The sequence below is a fragment of the Xenopus tropicalis genome, chromosome 10, assembly GCF_000004195.4.
Source record: "Xenopus tropicalis strain Nigerian chromosome 10, UCB_Xtro_10.0, whole genome shotgun sequence".
NCBI classification, from domain to species: Eukaryota; Metazoa; Chordata; class Amphibia; order Anura; family Pipidae; genus Xenopus; species Xenopus tropicalis.
Window position 1 is genome coordinate 6468316 of NC_030686.2, and position 19905 is coordinate 6488220.

At 48.1% G+C, this 19905-nt stretch overlaps 1 protein-coding gene across 2 annotated transcripts in view; it reads left to right on the plus strand.

Annotated features, from left to right (window-relative positions):
• stat3.2 (signal transducer and activator of transcription 3, gene 2) overlaps nt 1–7784 on the plus strand; it is a 32076-nt gene extending 24292 nt beyond the window's left edge. Inside the window, exons 21-24 of one of the 2 annotated variants that reach the window (XM_031894685.1) lie at nt 1188–1400; nt 3114–3156; nt 4474–4574; nt 4744–7784. In XM_031894685.1, coding sequence (XP_031750545.1) covers nt 1188–1400; nt 3114–3156; nt 4474–4574; nt 4744–4802 — 416 coding nt within the window. In that variant the 3' untranslated portion in view covers nt 4803–7784. Of the gene's footprint in view, nt 1–1187; nt 1404–3113; nt 3157–4473; nt 4575–4743 lie in introns of both variants that reach the window. The other variant, XM_031894684.1, reaches the window with a different exon arrangement.
• Nucleotides 7785–19905: the final 12121 nt, after the last annotated feature.

Consider the following 19905-nt stretch of genomic DNA (forward strand, 5'->3'; position numbering starts at 1 on the left):
GAATGTTGAATTACAGGGAGGCCATCTCCCATATCCCAACTAAGATATAATTACCCCTTATTGGGGCAGAACAGCCCTATTGGGTTTATTTCATGGTTAAATGATTCCCTTTTCTCTGTAATAATAAAACAGTACCTGTACTTGATCCCAACTAAGATATAATTACCCCTTATTGGGGGCAGAACAGCCCTATTGGGTTTATTTAATGGTTAAATGATTCCCTTTTCTCTGTAATAATAAAACAGTACCTGTACTTGATCCCAACTAAGATATAATTACCCCTTATTGGGGGCAGAACAGCCCTATTGGGTTTATTTAATGGTTAAATGATTCCCTTTTCTCTGTAATAATAAAACAGTACCTGTACTTGATCCCAACTAAGATATAATTACCCCTTATTGGGGGCAGAACAGCCCTATTGGGTTTATTTCATGGTTAAATGATTCCCTTTTCTCTGTAATAATAAAACAGTACCTGTACTTGATCCCAACTAAGATATAATTACCCCTTATTGGGGGCAGAACAGCCCTATTGGGTTTATTTAATGGTTAAATGATTCCCTTTTCTCTGTAATAATAAAACAGTACCTGTACTTGATCCCAACTAAGATATAATTACCCCTTATTGGGGGCAGAACAATCCCATCTTAAAGTAAACAGATTCAAATTACAGAAAGACCCCTTATGCAGAAAACCCCTGGTCCCGAGTATTCTGGATAACAGGTCCCATACCTCTGTATATATGTGTATATGTGTGTATATATATATATATATATATATATATATATATATATATATATATATATATATATATATATATATACACATAACATACATTTAATCGTATACTTAAATTAGGGATGCACCAAATCCACTATTTTGTGAAATCCTTATTATATAGTGAATAATGTACCCTCTATTGTAAAATATAGGGATATTATACAGGTCATGGAACTCCGAGGTGACTTCTAATATTTTCATATTTTACAACAGGGGGAGCCCTATGTATTATAATATACAAGTTTCAGTGAGTCATGTGACAGAAATGACATCACTAAGCTCTGATTATAACTGATGACATCACTAAGCACCGTTTATAAGGATATAATTTACAGTTTGGTCCCATAGGGAAATGATCAAACTGTATATTTCATAGATATAATGTCCCCATTGTGATTTCACACCCAGGTAAGACTCAGATTCAGTCAGTGGAACCCTACACCAAGCAACAACTGAGCAGCATGTCATTTGCTGAGATTATTATGGGATATAAAATCATGGACGCTACCAATATCCTGGTGTCCCCTTTGGTTTACCTGCACCCCGATATCCCTAAAGAGGAAGCCTTCGGAAAGTACTGCCGCCCCGAGAGCCAGGAGCATCAGGAGCCCACTGACCCAGGTAGTAGTTGATTTTCCTACTTGGTTTATCACCATGAAATGGTTTGCAGCACTCTTGAACTGCAAATAACAGTGCCCATCTTGAGGCAACCAGCCAGGGTTGGCTGCTGGGACACCGGGGAAACACCCAGTGGGCCCCAGCACTCCCCCACTGACCTTCTCCCCCCGATCGCACCTAGTTCAGTATGAAATATGCATGTCCCTGGGATGGTAGCCCCCTTGGGCCCTGCACACCCCAGTCCGACCCTGCCCCCAGCCCAGTAAATAGGGCCTTTCCAAGTAGGTCTTACTGCAACTGCTAATGAATAGAGCTTTGATAGTGAGTTTCCATGACTGACACAAGAAATCCAACTAAATGTGGCCATACACATAGCAATTTCTCTCTTTCGGGGGACCATTGGTCGCACAAAAGCTCGTTCCCGCCCTCTACTGACGTTCAGGGCTGAATCGTCCGATAGAAATTCTACCTCCACCTGGCGGTTCAGCCCTGAACATAGATTTTGCTCTGGAGCCTTTAATGGGACCTGATCAAAATCCGCAGCCTTTTGCAATATCGGTCGCCTCTTCGAGCAGCCATACACGCACCGAATATTGTATGGAACGGGGTTTAATATGATATTATTGGTGCGTGTATGGCTGGCTTAAATTAGCAACAGATACAAATTCCTGTGAGATTCAGCCAATCTCCATACAGCTCCAGTGTTGGTTGTGCACCATTATTAGGCTAGCTGTGTTAGGGAATGTCAGGGTCACAAGGTAAAAATTACAATTAATATTACTGATAGGTTAAGAAAGAGAATCTGTAAGTTACATCCCACTGATAGGTCCTGAATATATATATGATCAATCAACAAAAGTTTTCAGTGAAATAAACAACCATTTATTGGCTCAAAATTAAACAAACAATTTAAAAAAAAGCAAACATACTATACCAAACAATGGATAGGTGCATCCCAGTGCTTCCTAACGCATTTCGCACCATTGGGTGCTTCATTAGAGGAGGTGCAGCAAAAAATGGGGGTGAAAATGAGAGCCTCAGTAAGGAGACATTTGGGATAGGGGAAAGGGAGGGATAAGGGATAAGGGGGGGGTTATGTGAGGAGCAGCTAGGAACGGAGAGAAAGAAAAGGAGAAAAATACCTGAAAAGAGCAAACAATCTGGGATTAGCAGAAAGGTTCAATTAGCAAAAGAGGACAAATAATTGGTGGAAATTAAGGGAAATAGGACAGAAATACATAAGAAGCATGAAAAAAAAGTTCCAAAGCAAAGTGGGAGACAGAAGGGCCCATCAGGGGTAGAAAGATCAGAAGGACAGAGTGAGGTGGCCCTTGAGTCCCAACAGTGCCGGAGGTGGGCTGCACTTGTAATATATATATATATTTATTTGTCTGTATTTATTAGAACAGTAGTGATCACCCAAAGGCCAAACTATTGGATCACATTGACACGATAGATTAGAATCTGGCCAGTTTTTGGCCAGATATCAGTCGGGTCTGGGGGCCCCATAAACAACCAATAAACTGCAGACTCCGACCATGGCAGATTTTATTGACCAAGTATGTCAGTATCTGGTCCTCTATATCAAACAGGTTGGACAGTACTGGCGGATCTTGCCTCTCTAGGTATCGACCAATCAGAATGCTGTTTTAGAATACAGAGTGACTTCTATTTATTGCACTGATAATAATTATCTACAATATTCTCTATTCCTAGGCACGGCTCCGTATCTAAGGACCATGTTTATCTGCGTTACACCGTAAGTAATACTGTGTTGCTATAATAACGGTAATTATTAAGTTGTTATAAATATTAATATACAGTACCTTTGTATTTCGTGTGTCACTAATGCTAAATTTCAGGAGTCTGTGTCACCAAACAGTCTGTAAGGGTCATTTAATAAAGTGTAGGGCAGGGTGATAAATGGATAAAATGGCTGCACACAATCCTATTTCACGCTCACTGAAGGTGGCCATACATGGGCAGATTTAAGATGCTGATTTGGATCCTTCAGCCAATTCAGCAGCTTATCTGCCCATGTATGGGGCCCTCCAGCCTTGCTGACCCATATCTGGCCTGATTTTCCCATCGGACCGGGGAACGCATTGGCTCATTGATCAGATCCTTCGCTGACTGGCCCTATTCCTGTTGTTGTAAATCAGTCATTTTGCCCCAGTGCCAAAGATGGAATTACTCCAATATCCCCCACCTTAGGTGGTCAGATTCGCTCGTTTGTCAAGTTCGCCAAACGAGCGGATATTATAGAGCAGGGATCCCCAACCACTGGCTCGGGGGCAACATTTGCTCCCCAACCCCTTGGATTTTGCTCTCAGTGCCCCCAAACCAGGGAGTTATTTTTGAATTCCTGACTTGGGGGCAAGTTTTGGTTAAATAAAAACAAGATTTCCTACCAAATAAAGCCCCCTGTAAGCTGATAGGGTGCATAGAGGCCCCTAATAGCCAATCACAGCCCTTATTTGGCTCCTCTATGAACTTTTATGGTGCTTGTGTTGCTCTCCAAGTCTTTTTTACAAGTAAGAAAGGTTGGGGATTCCTGTTATAGTGTATGGGCAGCATAACTTGCACGTTATTCAGGAAACAATGGCTTTTCTGCCTGTCATAGGCCCAAGGTGTAGAGAGCAGTATATATGTGACTCTCCATATCTTTCAGTGGGGTAACTAGTGTGCACCTGACCCCCCCTTCAAAAAAAAATATCAAAGGGGGTGCATGGTGATCCATACCCTACCCACCCCCTGCCAACTTCTTCAGCCTGCCTGAGTTTTTCCTCCCCAGTCGCTCTACTACTTTCCAATGGGATGAAAGACTTTACAGCTATAGAGGAAGCAGACCCCCCTATTCCCAAGCCCCCCCCCCACAACTGTGGGGTCTGCTTCTTCTATAGCAGGGGTCCCCAACCTACACTGCTGATATCTATAGTGCCAGTGATTACGTTATGGGCAGGCAAAGGTTTTTGTATCACAGCCACGTGCAAGTTATTGGGTCTATTTCCTATTCCATACTTACATTTTATAGTAATATGACTTTATTTGATGCTATTCGTATTTAATTTGCCAGGACAACGTGCACGTTAGATTTGCCAATGTCTCCCGGGACTTTTGATTCTGTGATGCAGTTTCCAGGGGAAGGGGAAGAATCCTGTGTTCGGAACCAGTTTGGTAAGTATTTATTTCCCCTGTAGTACAGTATGGTATAAACAGTATAGCCGGCCTGGGGGTGCATGGAATAGAATGAAATCGTGAAGGCTCAGCTTCTTTAGCATATAAACCAGAATCTGCACTTTAAGCTCTTATTTTGGCTCACTACATGTCCTCTTTCAATCCACAGAGTCCCTAACCTTCGATGTGGTGCTACCAGGGTCCGAATGCGCAGCTTCTCCCATGTGACCTGCCACTTATCTTCCTTTCACTTATGTTTCTGCATTGCCAACCTAGGTTAGCATGTATATTGCCTTTTGCTGCCTTCACTTGGCCCTGCTGCCCATGTATATATGCTATCTGAGCTACCCTGGGTGCTGCCAGACTGCCCGGTGATGCATTGTGCCCATGTACCCGTGCTATCTGAGCTACCCTGGGTGCTGCCAGACTGCCCGGTGATGCATTGTGCCCATGTACCCGTGCTATCTGAGCTACCCTGGGTGCTGCCAGACTGCCCCGTGATGCATTGTGCCCATGTACCCGTGCTATCTGAGCTACCCTGGGTGCTGCCAGACTGCCCGGTGATGCATTGTGCCCATGTACCCGTGCTATCTGAGCTACCCTGGGTGCTGCCAGACTGCCCGGTGATGCATTGTGCCATGTACCCGTGCTATCTGAGCCACCCTGGTTGCTGTCAGACTGCCCGGTGATGCATTGTGCCCATGTACCCGTGCTATCTGAGCTACCCTGGTTGCTGTCAGACTGCCCGGTGATGCATTGTGCCCATGTACCCGTGCTATCTGAGCTACCCTGGGTGCTGCCAGACTGCCCGGTGATGCATTGTGCCCATGTACCCGTGCTATCTGAGCTACCCTGGTTGCTGTCAGACTGCCCGGTGATGCATTGTGCCCATGTACCCGTGCTATCTGAGCTACCCTGGGTGCTGCCAGACTGCCCGGTGATGCATTGTGCCCATGTACCCGTGCTATCTGAGCTACCCTGGGTGCTGCCAGACTGCACGGTGATGCATTGTGCCCATGTACCCGTGCTATCTGAGCTACCCTGGGTGCTGCCAGACTGCCCCGTGATGCATTGTGCCCATGCACCCGTGCTATCTGAGCTACCCTGGGTGCTGCCAGACTGCACGGTGATGCATTGTGCCCATGTACCCGTGCTATCTGAGCCACCCTGGTTGCTGCCAGACTGCCCGGTGATGCATTGTGCCCATGTACCCGTGCTATCTGAGCTACCCTGGGTGCTGCCAGACTGCCCCGTGATGCATTGTGCCCATGCACCCGTGCTATCTGAGCTACCCTGGGTGCTGCCAGACTGCCCGGTGATGCATTGTGCCCATGTAACCGTGCTATCTGAGCTACCCTGGGTGCTGCCAGACTGCCCGGTGATGCATTGTGCCCATGTACCCGTGCTATCTGAGCCACCCTGGGTGCTGCCAGACTGCCCGGTGATGCATTGTGCCCATGTACCCGTGCTATCTGAGCTACCCTGGTTGCTGCCAGACTGCCCGGTGATGCATTGTGCCCATGTACCCGTGCTATCTGAGCTACCCTGGGTGCTGCCAGACTGCCCGGTGATGCATTGTGCCCATGTACCCGTGCTATCTGAGCCACCCTGGGTGCTGCCAGACTGCCCGGTGATGCATTGTGCCCATTGTACCCATGCTATCTGAGCTACCCTGGGTGCTGCCAGACTGCCCGGTGATGCATTGTGCCCATGTACCCGTGCTATCTGAGCTACCCTGGTTGATGCCAGACTGCCCGGTAATTGGAGTTTCAGCAACTATCTGGTTGCTGGGGTCCAAATTACCTTAGCAACCAGGGAGTGGTTTGGACGAGAGACCGATATATGAATAGGAGAGGGACTGAATAGAAAAAAAAACTACAAAAAGTAACAATAACAATAAAACTGTAGCCTCACAGAGCAGTTGGAAGAAGAAGGCAAATAATTCAAAAACTATAACAAATAAATAACAAAGACCATCTGAAAAGTTGTTTAGAATAGGTAACATACTTAAAGTTAGATTAAAGGTGATCCACCCCCACCGCCGTAACAAGATGGCAGCACCAGGCTCTCGGCTACTTGCTATTGGACCAGGCATCTTAAGAACAACATTCTAGTGCCGGATTTGCTATTTGGTACAGTGGGAGGGGCTTGGGCTGCTTACAAGTCACTGTATTTACGGTCTAAACGAATGAAAACCTGTATATGACTTTATTTGTTTTGGGGTTTTTTCTGTATTTCCTTGTATTTAAAGAAAGAGCCGTCATAGTAGGAAATGCAATGTACAAAGAGAAATTGCCGTGGAAACGTGAATGTGACCCCACGGAACGAGGGGTACAAATGTGTGCCGCATTCGGATCAGAACCCCCATTCATTTCAGCCACAGTCACCTGATCTCACAGGTGCGCTCGCGGGTCACATGATCGTCGTTGGCTGCCATGATTGCAAGCAACATGGCATTTCCATCGAAGCCCTTATACTGCCCAGGGTGGTAGGGTAGATGGTTCTTAAACAGTTTTAGAAATGATCCCAATAATTCTTTTTTTAAATATATATATATATTTTTTAAAATGCTTAACCCATTCAGCAATGGCCAATATGTTCCTGTCCTATCAACACGAATCTTTAACTTTCACCCTATTTATGGTCTTTATTGCGGCTTCATTTGTACTTTTTTGGTTATTTTTTTTCTAAGTTAGGAGTTTCAGCAGCGATCTGGTTGCTAGGGTACAAATTACCATAGCAACCATGGAGTGGTTTGAATGAGAGGCTGGTATATGAATAGGAGAAGACCTGAATAGTATAACTATAAATCTGTAGCCTCACAGTTTGGACTTTCAGCGGCTATCTGGTTGCTAGGGTGTGAATTACCTTAGCAACCAGGGAGTGATTTGAATGAGAGACTGGTATATGAATAGGAGAGGGGCTGAATAGTAAAATAATTAATAAAAAGTAACAATAACAATAAAACTGGAGCCTCACAGAGCAATCGGTTTTTGGCTGCCGGGGTCAGTGACCCCCATTTGAAAGCTGGAAACGCAGATCATTAAAAAACGATGAAAAATAAATAATGAAGACCAATTGAAAAGTTGCTGGCTGTTCTATAACACACTGAAAGTTAATATAAAGGGGAACAACCCCTTTGAGTGGCCTTGGTATTATTAATAAAATATAAACTTTTTATTTTGCCATTAAATTAGCCTTTGTACTGTGGTCTGGAAATCCGCTTGTCTCATTTATGGGGGCGGGGTTTAGGGGGTGGGAGGGCCTAACACTGTCACCGCTGTCACTCTTTATGTTTAATACAATCAGGTGGGGGTTTCTCCCAGGGTATTATTGCTGTTATTTTCTCATTAGTTCCTTTCCCTTTGCCCCCACAAGAGGGCGCTGCCAACCAGTGGCTCAGGAGCATCATGGTTCTCACTTCCCCTTCAATGTTGGTCCCAGTGGCCCTAGGAGCCCATTTTATAAAATTTCTGGCTTGGAGAGAAGTTTTGGAAGCCCAGAAACACAGTTTTACCCCTCCTGCAGGCCACATGGAGCTGCCTAATAGCCAATCACAGCCCTTATTCGCCCCCCCCCAAAGAAGAGCAGGCTTTATACACAATGGTGGAAGACAAGATGGCGGTTTCCCTGAAGCACTGCCCATACAGTGGCGCTTTGCCGATCTTCCTGCAATGTCATAAAATCATTGTGCTGCCCTAGTAAGCGGCAAACAGCAGCTCTTAGCCGGGCCCTATAATGGCCATGTCCCCTGGCAGGGGAGGAGGGACTAAAACACTGATGTTACACATTGTAACAACTTCCCCACAGCTTACAGACAGCATGCAGGAACTACATAACCCACAATGCATTGCACTGGGATGTTTCTTCCCTTATTGGCATCACGTGTGCAGCAGGGAATTGTGGGATTGGGAGGAGGCAGGCTGAGGGACAGGCGCTACTGTTACAGTTTTGAGTCACAAAGTAGTCAGCCAGATCAGCAGGGGAACAGGGGGTGGGGCTTAGGGAACAGGGGGTGGGGCTTAGGGAACAGGGGCGGGCCTTAGGGAAGTTACAAGGGTGGGATAGTGAGTATAAATGACATAAAGCTCATTGTTCCTGAACTGGAATAACCAGTACGACGCTCACTGGTCCCTAGCGGGAACATCGTTCTCCCTCCGTGGGGAGGGGCAGCAATGAGAAAGGACAATCCTACAAATTAGAAAATGAAAGCAGAGATCCGATTGGTTTTCCCATAGTTCCAGGGGGAGTTACACGTGGCCCAAGCGATAAGCAGGAAGTAGTGTTCTGGCTATTATGTTAGACATCTGCCCACCCCAGCCTTTATACATTACATTTCTTCCCAACTATAATAGAAACATATTTGATTTTGCACAGTCTGTCTCTTTACCCAGTTTCATTTTTACGCTGAACTGTCTCTTTAACAAAAAAAGGTCAGACCATTTTGGTCAACATGATATTATTAAAGGAGAAGTAAACCCTACAAATGAATATGGCTAAATATGCCCTATTTTCTATACACTGAGCTGAAGTTTCAACATCTCAATAGCAGCAATGATCCAAGGGGGGGTCATCATCTTGGAAAGTGTCGGTGGCACCGCACATGCTCAGTGGGCTCTGAGCTTAGGGGTCGAGCTCAGGGCTGATTATTACTTTCTGATGATAACTGCACTGGTTTCTGAGCTGCCATGTAATGAGAATCTGAATTAATTCTATATTCTATATATTTATATTGTTTATATACAGAATATTGTGAGTGGGTCCCTAAGCTCAGATAAGTGACAGTTGCACAGAGTAGCAGAAAAGAAGATGGGGGGGGCTACTGGGGCATCTTTGGGGGCACAGATCTTCCCTGCTAAAGGGCTGTGGGTGCCTTGGGCTGGTACAATGTAGAACATTTCTAGCATACCTTTTTAGTTAGGCTTTACTTCCCCTTTAAACCTCACAAGCTTCTTTCAAAGACTGGGCTGATAGCGGGACTCTAAAGGGTAACTAAACCCGAATCTTACACAAATGCCAGGATATAGAGAGGCAGCTTCCTGGATTCAAAACTGCTTAACTGGATACCCTAGTTACAACTAGCAACGGCTTTCTTGCTTTAATACACGGCCAGAGAGTTCTTGCTCTATACATTTGCGGGGGGGGGGGGTCCCCTAAGCTGGCCATACACATTCAGATTTATCTTATGACGATCGTTCTGCCATCGATCATACAGCCTAAAGCCAACACTCAGATTGAACCTGTAGGGGTTAAAGTCCTAAAATAACATTGGGTAGTCCATTAAAGGGGAAGTTCACCTTTATATTAACTTTTGGTATAATGCAGATTGATATCGGAGACAGTTTGCAATTGGTCTTCATTTTATATGTATGGTATTTCAGTTATTTAGCTTTTCATTCAGCAGCTCCCAGGGTTTGGTGTTTCAGCAGCTATCTGGTTGCTAGGGTCTTGTTTACCTTAGCAACCACGGAGTGGTTTAAACAAGAGACAGGGATATGAATAGAAAGATAAAGGAATAAAAAGTAACAATAATAATAAAACTGGAGCCTCACAGAGCAATAGGGTTTGGCTGCCGGGGTCAGTGACCCCCATTTGAAAGCTGGAAAGTAAATAGTTAAAAAAAAACTATAACAAGTAAATAATGAAGACCAATTGAAATACTGCTACGAATAGGGCGGTTCACCTTTACATTCAGTTTTAGTATTCCCTATTCCCAGCAACTTTGCAATTGCTCTTCATTATTTTTTTTATAGTTTTCAAACTATTTGTCTTCCTCTTCTACAGCTTTCAAATGGGGGTCGCCGACCCCCTTTAGAATATACAGTTTGATCATTTCCACTGGGAACCAAACTAAATTATATCCTTAGAAAGGGTGCTTAGTGATGTCATCAGTTATAATCTGAGCTTAGTGATGTCATTTACTGTCACATGACTCACTGAAACTTGTATATTATAATAAATAAAGTGCCCCCTGCTGTAACATACGAGGATATTAGAAGTCACCTTGGCCTTGTGCTTTTATATGGCACAGCTGAGCATAGCCAGGCTTTCAGGCTTCCTGATTGGCCAGCTGAGTCTAATCAGTCCCACCTGGTCAGTCTGTAGCCCTTACTCCCCTATAGCCGGTCCCTGTATAAGAAATGCCCATATATTCTGTTATTAATTATCTCCAGTAACTCGGGGACTTACAGTGATACAAGTGTATAAAAGAGACTTCCCACATACCAGTGACAGTGACGCATCAGTTGCAGCAATATTACAGACCCCTGCACAGGCAACTGTGTGTGTACAGGCCCATAGACTCCTGTATGTTGGATTTACCTCTCTATGTCTCAGTCACAGCTGAGTATAGCCAGGCTTCCTGATTGGCCAGCTGAGTCTAATCAGTCCCACCTGGTCAGTCTGTAGCCCTTACTCCCCTATAGCCGGTCCCTGTATAAGAAATGCCCATATATTGTTATTAATTAGCTCCTATACGTATAGTGACTCCATGTTACTGTTCCTACAACATTTATGTATAGGTTATACAGAAGGCAAATGGCAGTTTTATGGGAATGTGCAAGTGTTATTGTTTAACTACAACTCCCAGCATCCCCTGCCAGCTCACTTGGCATGTATGTATCCAATTGCAAATAACCCGATTGCTGCTCAGCAAGGAAAAAGCAACTATGCGGCTTCATGTTTGTCTCATAAATAACCAAGAAATAAAGATCTAAGGGGCAGTTATTTTGAAATAAAGTCATTTTGTTTTTTTTTACTTCTAGATCATTTTGAGATGGTTCACTACACACTTTCAAGGGAAAGTAAAACCCAAGAGTGATTTTTATTTATGGTATTTCAGTTATTTAGCTTTTTATTCAGCAGCTATCTGGTTGCTAGGGTCTTGTTTACTTTAGCAACCAGGCAGTGGTTTAAACAAGAGACAGGGATATGAATAGGGCCTGCACACAAAGATAAGGCATAAAAAGTAACAATAAAACTGGAGCCTCACAGAGCGATAGCTTATTGGCTGCCGGGGTCAGTGACCCCCATCTGAAAGTTGCAAAGAGTCAGCAGAGGAAGACAAATAATTCTAAAAAAAAACTACAGGAATAGGATCCCTTATCCGGAAACCATTTATCCAGAAAGCTCCGAATTACGGAAAGCCTGTCTCCCATAGACTCCATTATAATCAAATAATTCAGAATTTTAAAACTGATTTCCTTTTTCTCTGTAATAATAAAACAGTACCTGTACTTGATCCCAACTAAGATATAATTACCCCTTATTGGGGCAGAACAGCCCTATTGGGTTTATTTCATGGTTAAATTATTCCCTTTTCTCTGTAATAATAAAACAGTACCTGTACTTGATCCCAACTAAGATATAATTACCCCTTATTGGGGCAGAACAGCCCTATTGGGTTTATTTCATGGTTAAATGATTCCCTTTTCTCTGTAATAATAAAACAGTACCTGTACTTGATCCCAACTAAGATATAATTACCCCTTATTGGGGCAGAACAGCCCTATTGGGTTTATTTCATGGTTAAATGATTCCCTTTTCTCTGTAATAATAAAACAGTACCTGTACTTGATCCCAACTAAGATATAATTACCCCTTATTGGGGCAGAACAGCCCTATTGGGTTTATTTCATGGTTAAATGATTCCCTTTTCTCTGTAATAATAAAACAGTACCTGTACTTGATCCCAACTAAGATATAATTACCCCTTATTGGGGCAGAACAGCCCTATTGGGTTTATTTAATGGTTAAATGATTCCCTTTTCTCTGTAATAATAAAACAGTACCTGTACTTGATCCCAACTAAGATATAATTACCCCTTATTGGGGCAGAACAGCCCTATTGGGTTTATTTCATGGTTAAATGATTCCCTTTTCTCTGTAATAATAAAACAGTACCTGTACTTGATCCCAACTAAGATATAATTACCCCTTATTGGGGGCAGAACAGCCCTATTGGGTTTAATTAATGTTTTATTGATTTTTTAGTAGACTTAAGGTATGGAGATCCAAATTACGGAAATCCGGAATACCCTTGGTCCTGAACATTCTGGATAAAGGGTCCTATACCTGTATAAAAATAAATCATGAAGACCGATTGAAAATTTGCTAAGAATAGGGGATTCTACAACATACTAAAAGGGCGGTTCACCTTTACATTCAGTTTTAGTATTCCCTATTCCCAGCAACTTTGCAATTGCTCTTCATTATTTGTCATTTACTGTCACATGACTCACTGAAACTTGTATATTATAATTAATAAAGTACCCCCTGTTGTAACATACAAGGATATTAGAAGTCACCTTGGCCTCGTGCTTTTATATGGCACAGCTGAGCATAGCCAGGCTTTCAGGCTTCCTGATTGGCCAGCTGAGTCTAATCAGTCCCACCTGGTCAGTCTGTAGCCCTTACTCCCCTATAGCCGGTCCCTGTATAAGAAATGCCCATATATTGTTATTAATTATCTCCAGTAACTCGGGGACTTACAGTGATACAAGTGTATAAAAGAGACTTCCCACATACCAGTGACAGTGACGCATCAGTTGCAGCAATATTACAGACCCCTGCACAGGCAACTGTGTGTGTCCAGGCCCATAGACTCCTGTATGTTGGATTCACCTCTCTATGTCTCAGTCACAGCTGAGTATAGCCAGGCTTCCTGATTGGCCAGCTGAGTCTAATCAGTCCCACCTGGTCAGTCTGTAGCCCTTACTCCCCTATAGCCGGTCCCTCTATAAGAAATGCCCATATATTGTTATTAATTAGCTCCCATACGTATAGTGACTCCATGTTACTGTTCCTACAACATTTATTTATAGGTTATACAGAAGGCAAATGGCAGTTTTATGGGAATGTGCAAGTGTTATTGTTTAACTACAACTCCCAGCATCCCCTGCCAGCTCACTTGGCATGTATGTATCCAATTGCAAATAACCCGATTGCTGCTCAGCAAGGAAAAAGCAACTATGTGGCTTCATGTTTGTCTCATAAATAACCAAGAAATAAAGATCTAAGGGGCAGTTATTTTGAAATAAAGTCATTTTGTTTTTTTTTACTTCTAGATCATTTTGAGATGGTTCACTACACACTTTCAAGGGAAAGTTAAGCCAGGAGTAGCCCCGTATAAGGCAGGAGTGGCCCCGTGTAAGGCAGGAGTAGCCCCGTATAAGGCAGGAGTGGCCCCGTATAAGGCAGGAGTAGCCCCGTATAAGGCAGGAGTAGCCCCGTGTAAGGCAGGAGTAGCCCCCGTATAAGGCAGGAGTGGCCCCGTATAAGGCAGGAGTGGCCCCGTGTAAGGCAGGAGTGGCCCCGTATAAGGCAGGAGTAGCCCCGTGTAAGGCAGGAGTAGCCCCGTATAAGGCAGGAGTGGCCCCGTATAAGGCAGGAGTGGCCCCGTATAAGGCAGGAGTAGCCCCATGTAAGGCAGGAGTAGCCCCGTATAAGGCAGGAGTAGCCCCATGTAAGGCAGGAGTAGCCCCGTATAAGGCAGGAGTGGCCCCGTATAAGGCAGGAGTAGCCCCGTATAAGGCAGGAGTAGCCCCGTATAAGGCAGGAGTGGCCCCGTATAAGGCAGGAGTAGCCCCGTATAAGGCAGGAGTAGCCCCGTATAAGGCAGGAGTGGCCCCGTATAAGGCAGGAGTAGCCCCGTATAAGGCAGGAGTAGCCCCGTATAAGGCAGGAGTGGCCCCGTATAAGGCAGGAGTGGCCCCGTATAAGGCAGGAGTGGCCCCGTGTAAGGCAGGAGTGGCCCCGTGTAAGGCAGGAGTAGCCCCGTATAAGGCAGGAGTAGCCCCGTGTAAGGCAGGAGTAGCCCCGTATAAGGCAGGAGTGGCCCCGTATAAGGCAGGAGTGGCCCCGTATAAGGCAGGAGTAGCCCCATGTAAGACAGGAGTAGCCCCGTATAAGGCAGGAGTAGCCCCGTGTAAGGCAGGAGTAGCCCCGTATAAGGCAGGAGTGGCCCCATATAAGGCAGGAGTGGCCCCGTATAAGGCAGGAGTAGCCCCATATAAGGCAGGAGTGGCCCCGTATAAGGCAGGAGTAGCCCCGTGTAAGGCAGGAGTAGCCCCATGTAAGGCAGGAGTGGCCCCGTATAAGGCAGGAGTGGCCCCGTATAAGGCAGGAGTAGCCCCATGTAAGGCAGGAGTGGCCCCGTGTAAGGCAGGAGTAGCCCCATGTAAGGCAGGAGTGGCCCCGTATAAGGCAGGAGTAGCCCCATGTAAGGCAGGAGTGGCCCCGTATAAGGCAGGAGTAGCCCCATGTAAGGCAGGAGAGGCCCCGTATAAGGCAGGAGAGGCCCCGTGTAAGGCAGGAGTGGCCCCGTGTAAGGCAGGAGTAGCCCCGTGTAAGGCAGGAGTAGCCCCATGTAAGGCAGGAGTAGCCCCATGTAAGGCAGGAGTGGCCCCGTATAAGGCAGGAGTAGCCCCATGTAAGGCAGGAGTAGCCCCATGTAAGGCAGGAGTGGCCCCGTGTAAGGCAGGAGTAGCCCCGTGTAAGGCAGGAGTGGCCCCGTGTAAGGCAGGAGTGGCCCCGTGTAAGGCAGGAGTAGCCCCGTGTAAGGCAGGAGTAGCCCCGTGTAAGGCAGGAGTAGCCCCGTGTAAGGCAGGAGTAGCCCCATGTAAGGCAGGAGTGGCCCCGTATAAGGCAGGAGTAGCCCCATGTAAGGCAGGAGTAGCCCCATGTAAGGCAGGAGTGGCCCCGTGTAAGGCAGGAGTAGCCCCGTGTAAGGCAGGAGTGGCCCCGTGTAAGGCAGGAGTGGCCCCGTGTAAGGCAGGAGTGGCCCCGTGTAAGGCAGGAGTAGCCCGTATAAGGCAGGAGTGGCCCCGTATAAGGCAGGAGTGGCCCCGTATAAGGCAGGAGTAGCCCGTATAAGGCAGGAGTAGCCCGTATAAGGCAGGAGTAGCCCCGTATAAGGCAGGAGTGGCCCCGTATAAGGCAGGAGTGGCCCCGTATAAGGCAGGAGTGGCCCCGTATAAGGCAGGAGTAGCCCGTATAAGGCAGGAGTAGCCCCGTATAAGGCAGGAGTGGCCCCGTATAAGGCAGGAGTGGCCCCGTATAAGGCAGGAGTGGCCCCGTATAAGGCAGGAGTGGCCCCGTGTAAGGCAGGAGTGGCCCCGTATAAGGCAGGAGTAGCCCGTATAAGGCAGGAGTGGCCCCGTATAAGGCAGGAGTAGCCCCGTGTAAGGCAGGAGTAGCCCCGTATAAGGCAGGAGTAGCCCCGTGTAAGGCAGGAGTAGCCCCGTATAAGGCAGGAGTGGCCCCGTATAAGGCAGGAGAGGCCCCGTGTGAGGCAGGAGTGGCCCCGTATAAGGCAGGAGTAGCCCCGTGTAAGACAGGAGTAGCCCCGTGTAAGGCAGGAGTGGCCCCGTGTAAGGCAGGAGTGGCCCCGTATAAGGCAGGAGTAGCCCCGTGTAAGACAGGAGTAGCCCCATGTAAGGCAGGAGTGGCCCCGTGTAAGGCAGGAGTGGCCCCGTATAAGGCAGGAGTGGCCCCGTATAAGGCAGGAGTAGCCCCGTGTAAGGCAGGAGTGGCCCCGTATAAGGCAGGAGTGGCCCCGTATAAGGCAGGAGTGGCCCCGTATAAGGCAGGAGTGGCCCCGTATAAGGCAGGAGTGGCCCCGTATAAGGCAGGAGAGGCCCCGTGTAAGGCAGGAGTGGCCCCGTGTAAGGCAGGAGTGGCCCCGTGTAAGGCAGGAGTAGCCCCGTGTAAGGCAGGAGTAGCCCCGTGTAAGGCAGGAGTGGCCCCGTGTAAGGCAGGAGTAGCCCCGTGTAAGGCAGGAGTAGCCCCATGTAAGGCAGGAGTGGCCCCGTGTAAGGCAGGAGTAGCCCCGTATAAGGCAGGAGTGGCCCCGTATAAGGCAGGAGTGGCCCCGTGTAAGGCAGGAGTGGCCCCGTATAAGGCAGGAGTAGCCCCATGTAAGGCAGGAGTGGCCCCGTATAAGGCAGGAGTAGCCCCGTATAAGGCAGGAGTGGCCCCGTGTAAGGCAGGAGTAGCCCCATGTAAGGCAGGAGTAGCCCCATGTAAGGCAGGAGTAGCCCCATGTAAGGCAGGAGTGGCCCCGTATAAGGCAGGAGTAGCCCCGTATAAGGCAGGAGTAGCCCCATGTAAGGCAGGAGTGGCCCCGTGTAAGGCAGGAGTGTAAGGCAGGAGTGGCCCCGTATAAGGCAGGAGTAGCCCCGTATAAGGCAGGAGTAGCCCCGTGTAAGGCAGGAGTGGCCCCGTGTAAGACAGGAGTAGCCCCGTGTAAGGCAGGAGTGGCCCCGTGTAAGGCAGGAGTAGCCCCATGTAAGGCAGGAGTAGCCCCGTATAAGGCAGGAGCAGCCCCATGTAAGGCAGGAGTAGCCCCATGTAAGGCAGGAGTAGCCCCATGTAAGGCAGGAGTGGCCCCGTATAAGGCAGGAGTAGCCCCATGTAAGGCAGGAGTGGCCCCGTGTAAGGCAGGAGTGTAAGGCAGGAGTGGCCCCGTGTAAGGCAGGAGTGTAAGGCAGGAGTGGCCCCGTATAAGGCAGGAGTAGCCCCGTATAAGGCAGGAGTAGCCCCGTGTAAGGCAGGAGTGGCCCCGTGTAAGACAGGAGTAGCCCCGTGTAAGGCAGGAGTGGCCCCGTGTAAGGCAGGAGTGGCCCCGTATAAGGCAGGAGTGGCCCCGTATAAGGCAGGAGTGGCCCCGTGTAAGGCAGGAGTGGCCCCGTATAAGGCAGGAGTAGCCCGTATAAGGCAGGAGTGGCCCCGTATAAGGCAGGAGTGGCCCCGTATAAGGCAGGAGTAGCCCCGTGTAAGGCAGGAGTAGCCCCGTATAAGGCAGGAGTAGCCCCGTGTAAGGCAGGAGTAGCCCCGTATAAGGCAGGAGTGGCCCCGTATAAGGCAGGAGAGGCCCCGTGTGAGGCAGGAGTGGCCCCGTATAAGGCAGGAGTAGCCCCATGTAAGACAGGAGTAGCCCCGTGTAAGGCAGGAGTGGCCCCGTATAAGGCAGGAGTGGCCCCGTATAAGGCAGGAGTGGCCCCGTATAAGTCAGGAGTGGCCCCGTATAAGGCAGGAGTGGCCCCGTATAAGGCAGGAGTGGCCCCGTATAAGGCAGGAGTGGCCCCGTATAAGGCAGGAGTAGCCCCGTATAAGTCAGGAGTGGCCCCGTATAAGGCAGGAGTGGCCCCGTATAAGGCAGGAGTAGCCCCGTGTAAGGCAGGAGTGGCCCCGTGTAAGGCAGGAGTAGCCCCGTGTAAGGCAGGAGTAGCCCCGTGTAAGGCAGGAGTAGCCCCGTGTAAGGCAGGAGTGGCCCCGTGTAAGGCAGGAGTAGCCCCGTGTAAGGCAGGAGTAGCCCCGTGTAAGGCAGGAGTGGCCCCGTGTAAGGCAGGAGTGGCCCCGTATAAGGCAGGAGTGGCCCCGTATAAGGCAGGAGTGGCCCCGTGTAAGGCAGGAGTGGCCCCGTATAAGGCAGGAGTAGCCCCGTATAAGGCAGGAGTAGCCCCATGTAAGGCAGGAGTAGCCCCATGTAAGGCAGGAGTGGCCCCGTATAAGGCAGGAGTAGCCCCGTATAAGGCAGGAGCAGCCCCATGTAAGGCAGGAGTAGCCCCATGTAAGGCAGGAGTAGCCCCATGTAAGGCAGGAGTGGCCCCGTATAAGGCAGGAGTAGCCCCATGTAAGGCAGGAGTGGCCCCGTGTAAGGCAGGAGTGTAAGGCAGGAGTGGCCCCGTGTAAGGCAGGAGTGTAAGGCAGGAGTGGCCCCGTATAAGGCAGGAGTAGCCCCGTATAAGGCAGGAGTAGCCCCATGTAAGGCAGGAGTAGCCCCATGTAAGGCAGGAGTGGCCCCGTATAAGGCAGGAGTAGCCCCGTATAAGGCAGGAGCAGCCCCATGTAAGGCAGGAGTAGCCCCATGTAAGGCAGGAGTAGCCCCATGTAAGGCAGGAGTGGCCCCGTATAAGGCAGGAGTAGCCCCATGTAAGGCAGGAGTGGCCCCGTGTAAGGCAGGAGTGTAAGGCAGGAGTGGCCCCGTGTAAGGCAGGAGTGTAAGGCAGGAGTGGCCCCGTATAAGGCAGGAGTAGCCCCGTATAAGGCAGGAGTAGCCCCGTGTAAGGCAGGAGTAGCCCCGTATAAGGCAGGAGTAGCCCCGTGTAAGGCAGGAGTGGCCCCGTGTAAGACAGGAGTAGCCCCGTGTAAGGCAGGAGTGGCCCCGTGTAAGGCAGGAGTAGCCCCGTATAAGGCAGGAGTAGCCCCGTATAAGGCAGAAGTAGCCCCGTATAAGGCAGGAGTGGCCCCGTGTAAGGCAGGAGTGGCCCCGTGTAAGACAGGAGTAGCCCCGTGTAAGGCAGGAGTGGCCCCGTGTAAGGCAGGAGTAGCCCCGTATAAGGCAGGAGTAGCCCCGTATAAGGCAGGAGTAGCCCCGTATAAGGCAGGAGTAGCCCCGTATAAGGCAGGAGTAGCCCCATGTAAGGCAGGAGTAGCCCCGTATAAGGCAGGAGTAGCCCCGTATAAGGCAGGAGTAGCCCCGTATAAGGCAGAAGTAGCCTGTATGTGGCTGATAGAGTAATAGAAACAGAGCCAATGGATCTGAGCAAAACAGAACATTTGTACCGGATGCCCAACCGCTGGCTTTCCAGCTGTCTCAAAGCCTTTATAGATCACATTTTTGCCCAACTGACTATATATTTACCCTCCCATATAGATTGTAAGCTCTACGGGGCAGGGACCTCCATCCTCTTGTGTCTTTGACTCTTAACTTATTGCAACTGTATCTTGTATTTATCTGTATTTATTGTTATACTTTGTATTTATCTATTTTAATAACCCCCTGTTTATATTAATGTATTTTACTGTACAGCGCTGGGTACATAAGTAGCACTTTATAAATAAAGTTATACATACATACATACATCAGTTGCAGCAATATTACAGACCCCTGCACAGGCAACTGTGTGTGTCCAGGCCCATAGACTCCTGTATGTTGGATTCACCTCTCTATGTCTCTCAGTCACAGCTGAGTATAGCCAGGCTTTCAGGCTTCCTGATTGGCCAGCTGAGTCTAATCAGTCCCACCTGGTCAGTCTGTAGCCCTTACTCCCCTATAGCCGGTCCCTGTATAAGAAATGCCCATATATTGTGGTGCAATACACACTTTCAAGGGGAAGTTAAACCCAAGAGTGGTTTGCTACACACTTTCAATGGGCAGTTGAGTGGTTTCTGAGTAATTTCACACAGAGTTTAACATGAAAAATAAAAACTAAATAGTCATTTACAGGCTGTCCTTCGCCTTTCAGATACAGGAAAGAGTTAAAGACTGCAAAGTATGCTGGGTAAAGGTATAAAACCCCTCCCCAGAAGTCAGTTCAGCTTGTGCAAT